This window comes from Lactuca virosa, chromosome 8, assembly GCF_052849685.1.
Source record: "Lactuca virosa cultivar CGN04683 chromosome 8, Lactuca_virosa_CGN04683_v6, whole genome shotgun sequence".
In the NCBI taxonomy this organism is placed as follows: domain Eukaryota; kingdom Viridiplantae; phylum Streptophyta; class Magnoliopsida; order Asterales; family Asteraceae; genus Lactuca; species Lactuca virosa.
The window spans coordinates 244,006,587-244,010,212 of NC_136433.1; the positions used below are offsets into that span (position 1 = coordinate 244,006,587).

A 3,626-nucleotide genomic window follows, 5' to 3' on the forward strand; every position below is an offset into this window, starting at 1 on the left:
ACCACTCTGTTTTTTTGCAATTAATTCTAAATATTCTTCAAGTAATTCACTCTTTGAACACTGTTGGTTGTTGGAGCCATAATTTTAAATTTGGAAGCATCAAAACTACAATAAACCTGGATTCTATGGTTGTTTCAACGTAGCTCCTAAACTATACAATAAACCTTGATTTTGTGTTAATCTTCGGTAGAGCATGAAATCTTGAGGGGGAAAAAGAAGAAAGATGAGTCTTTGAAACATATAAATTGGTCTCCGTCTCCTTGGCTGTATATTACTCATCTTTTCATATATATACCCGTCTTCTCATACCTCTCATGGTACATGTACTTGCTGAAAAGATCATGAATGGAACAACTTAAGGATCTCTTCATCATCACCAAATTTGATGTTGGGCATATCGTGGTCTCCGGAACCCCATCTCTTCATGGTACCACAATTTCTCACCTTGATAAACTCCAAAGAAGGATATCTGACTGTAGAATCCCCAGAGTCGAAGCTCTTTAGTTGGGGCAAATCCATAAGGGAAATATGGGTAAGTCTAGGGAACTCAATGTCATTATGAGTTGTTTGCTCATCTCCACCAGAAATCACTACCATCATACTTTTACACCCCCGAATTGATATACGTCTCAGATTGGAAAGTCCTTGTGCTACACTTAACGGGAATACCATCAACAAGGAAGGACAACCAAAAATTTGAATGACTTGTAGATTACACAAGCTTATATATTGAAATGAACAATCAAAAAGAAGCTTCAGGTTATCAAGGCCAATCAGACAGATTTTTTCCACGTGGGAGAAATACTTTTCCTTTGTTGTTTTCCTTTGACCAAGCATCAGGTCATTGGGTGCAACAAAAGTTTGTGTTGCATCCTCATCCTCATCCGTTCTCTTCACCAAGCATGAAACTTTGTCACATTCCTCCAATTCAATAGACTTTAATTCATCAATAGTACTTTCTCCATAAAGGTCTGGTATGATGTCATCCAAATCGTTTATCCTCCGTAGTACTATACCATCACTTACCTGAAACAGTTTCTTGATTGGCATCTTGAACGGGAAGTTAGACTCTGAAATGTGTAGTCGACGTTTTAAATATGATTTTGATTCTATCTCAAATAAAGACCTTTTGCCGTTCCAAAATCGAAAATAGAATTCTTTCAACTTTTCGAAGTAGGTGCCTTCCAGAAAAATATGACAATCATCTGGGACCATCCATAAATGCAGAGCTCTAAAGGATTTCAACTTACTTATTTCCATAAGACCAAAGAGAGACACTGCGTTCTTGTCATTGATAAAGGTTCCAAAATACAACTCTTCCAACCAAGTGAGCTTTGATATGACACCAGGTGTTACATGAGATAGATAGGGACAGTGGCGCGCATCCAACAGCCTTAAGTTGGTCAATTGACCGATCTCTTCAGGAATCACTTCAATTCTGGTCGCTCTAACCTGTAGAATCTCCAGGTCCTTTAGCTCCCCAACTATAGAAATATCATTGAGAGATCCATTGCCACTTAGATCGAGCGAGATGAGTTTTGTGAGCAGCTTCAGTGATTGTGGGAGGGATGTGATGTTATTACCAGAGATATCTAAAACTTTAACTTCTTTCATGCCTCCAAAGAATTCATCAGGAATAATCGAAAGACCATTGTTCCGTATAAGGAAAGTATCAAGGAGTGGGAAATGAAGCTGATGATCTGGAAGCTTACCAATTCGATTATCAATGAGTGAGATCTTGGTGTAGCTTTCTAAGGTTTTGTTTCTTGGTTGCCATTCTGTCAAATCTTTTCCCGCCTCCACTAAAAACTTCTCCTTCTCTTCACCTTCAGAAAAAGAAGTTATTAACAAAGCCACCTCACGGACAACGTCATGCATTTTTACCTTGTCTCCCTTGTTTCCCACCGACAATAACAAGCCAGAGGATGTGAGAGTGTCAACTGCCATTTCGACTCTTTTTTTGGCATCGTTAATGCTATCCAGATTATCAAATATCCGCAGACCCACCCCATATTCTACTAAACGTAAAGTATATATGATATCATCTTCCTTGAACAAACTAGACAGTAAGAAGCATGATTTAGCTTCTTTGCTTTCAAGTAAGTCATAGCTCAGCTTCAGATGTGTAAATGCTTTCCTTATCTCTGGAGCAATCTCAAGAGGGGCATGCTTTCTTAGTCGGTCAAGTGCCGCCTCCCATATATCAATTTTTTTATTTTTTAAAGCATTTCCCACCGCTTGAATGATGAGGGGCAATCCACCACATTCTTCAGTCACCTCTTTTGCAACTTTCTCCAGACTAGAATTATTCGCTAACTTTTCATCACCAACTATACGTTTGAAGAGTACCCACGCTTCTTCCTTCTTCAAAGCGTTTACGCATATATTCCTATCAACGTTCATCCCTTCACATACATTTCTGTTTCTAGACGTCAACAAGATCTTGCAATTCATGTGGTCATTCCCACATGGAATACCCACATCAGAGAGGACTAGCTTTCCCCATATGTCATCTAAAATAATTAGAACCTTCTCCTTATTAATCATTATCCGCTTTGAAGCTACTTCAACGTTCTTCTTAATCTTTTCAACGTCTACAGTCTGTGAGACAGTTATAAACACAATGTCTGCAAATTGATTCTTCACTTCTGCAGCAACTTCATTGGCTAATGTAGTTTTCCCTACACCTCCTGATCCATAAATTCCAACCATCTGTATGCTCTCATCTTTGATAGCTTCAATGATTTCCCTCAACGCCAACTTGTGGGTATCAATATCATCAAGATTCTTTGTTTGGTAGAGGTCTACAAATTTTGGGGTGGGAGTGGGAATGGAGACACAAGATTCGTAAGTTTGACCATCTTCTTGATGCTGCAGAAGAAAAGGGGTTTTGTTTATCGACATCTTACTGTAATGGTGGAGGCTGCTCAAATTGACACAAGGTCGTAAGTTGAAGCACGTCTTCATGGCGTTGGCTTCTTCTTCAAGAAACTCTCCCACTTTGGATATTTCATCGTCTGCCTTGTCCATCCAGTTCTGCACACCAGCTAAGAGAGCTTCTCCTTTTTCTTTTGCTGCATCGATTCGTTGTTGAATCCTACCCCTCATATCCTTGAGCTTTTGAGTTTCACTCTTCAACTTGTCAACATTTTTAGTGCAATTTCGGACATAATCAATCTCCCGTTTAGCCGAACTAAACAATAAGTCCATTATTTTCCCAACCACAGTATTAGTGACCTCTCCCATTCTACCGAGGTTGCTTCTTTTCTGATTGTTTGGATTCTTTAGATATGAAAAAAAAGATTTATGATTACCCAAAAACCGAAGGCCCTGACTATCAATTGCACAAAAGTAAAGATAACAGTGTTTGTTTGGCTAACAAAAGAAGAGTATGATAAAGCAAGAATGGAAGACGGTAGCTGCATAAAGAAAAGCAGTGACGATAAGAGTGAATATTATTCAACACTTTCGGAGTGTATGATTGGTTTACAAAAGAAGATAAGATAAGAGTTATTGTACACAAAATGATAGGTACCTTTTTTATAGATCACAACGCTAAACGTTAAAGTACAAATTTGGTCATTCATTATATTTTTTAAATTCTATTGTTAAAATAATAACTTATT

General features: G+C 38.3%; 1 protein-coding gene across 1 annotated transcript; it reads right to left on the reverse strand.

Moving 5' to 3' along the window:
* Window positions 1-339: 339 nt before the first annotated feature.
* On the reverse strand, window positions 340-3,246 carry LOC145131380 (disease resistance protein At4g27190-like). The gene has a single exon (XM_079066072.1). The coding sequence runs from the start codon at window positions 3,244-3,246 to the stop codon at window positions 340-342; it is 2,907 nt and encodes a 968-aa protein (XP_078922198.1).
* Window positions 3,247-3,626: the final 380 nt, after the last annotated feature.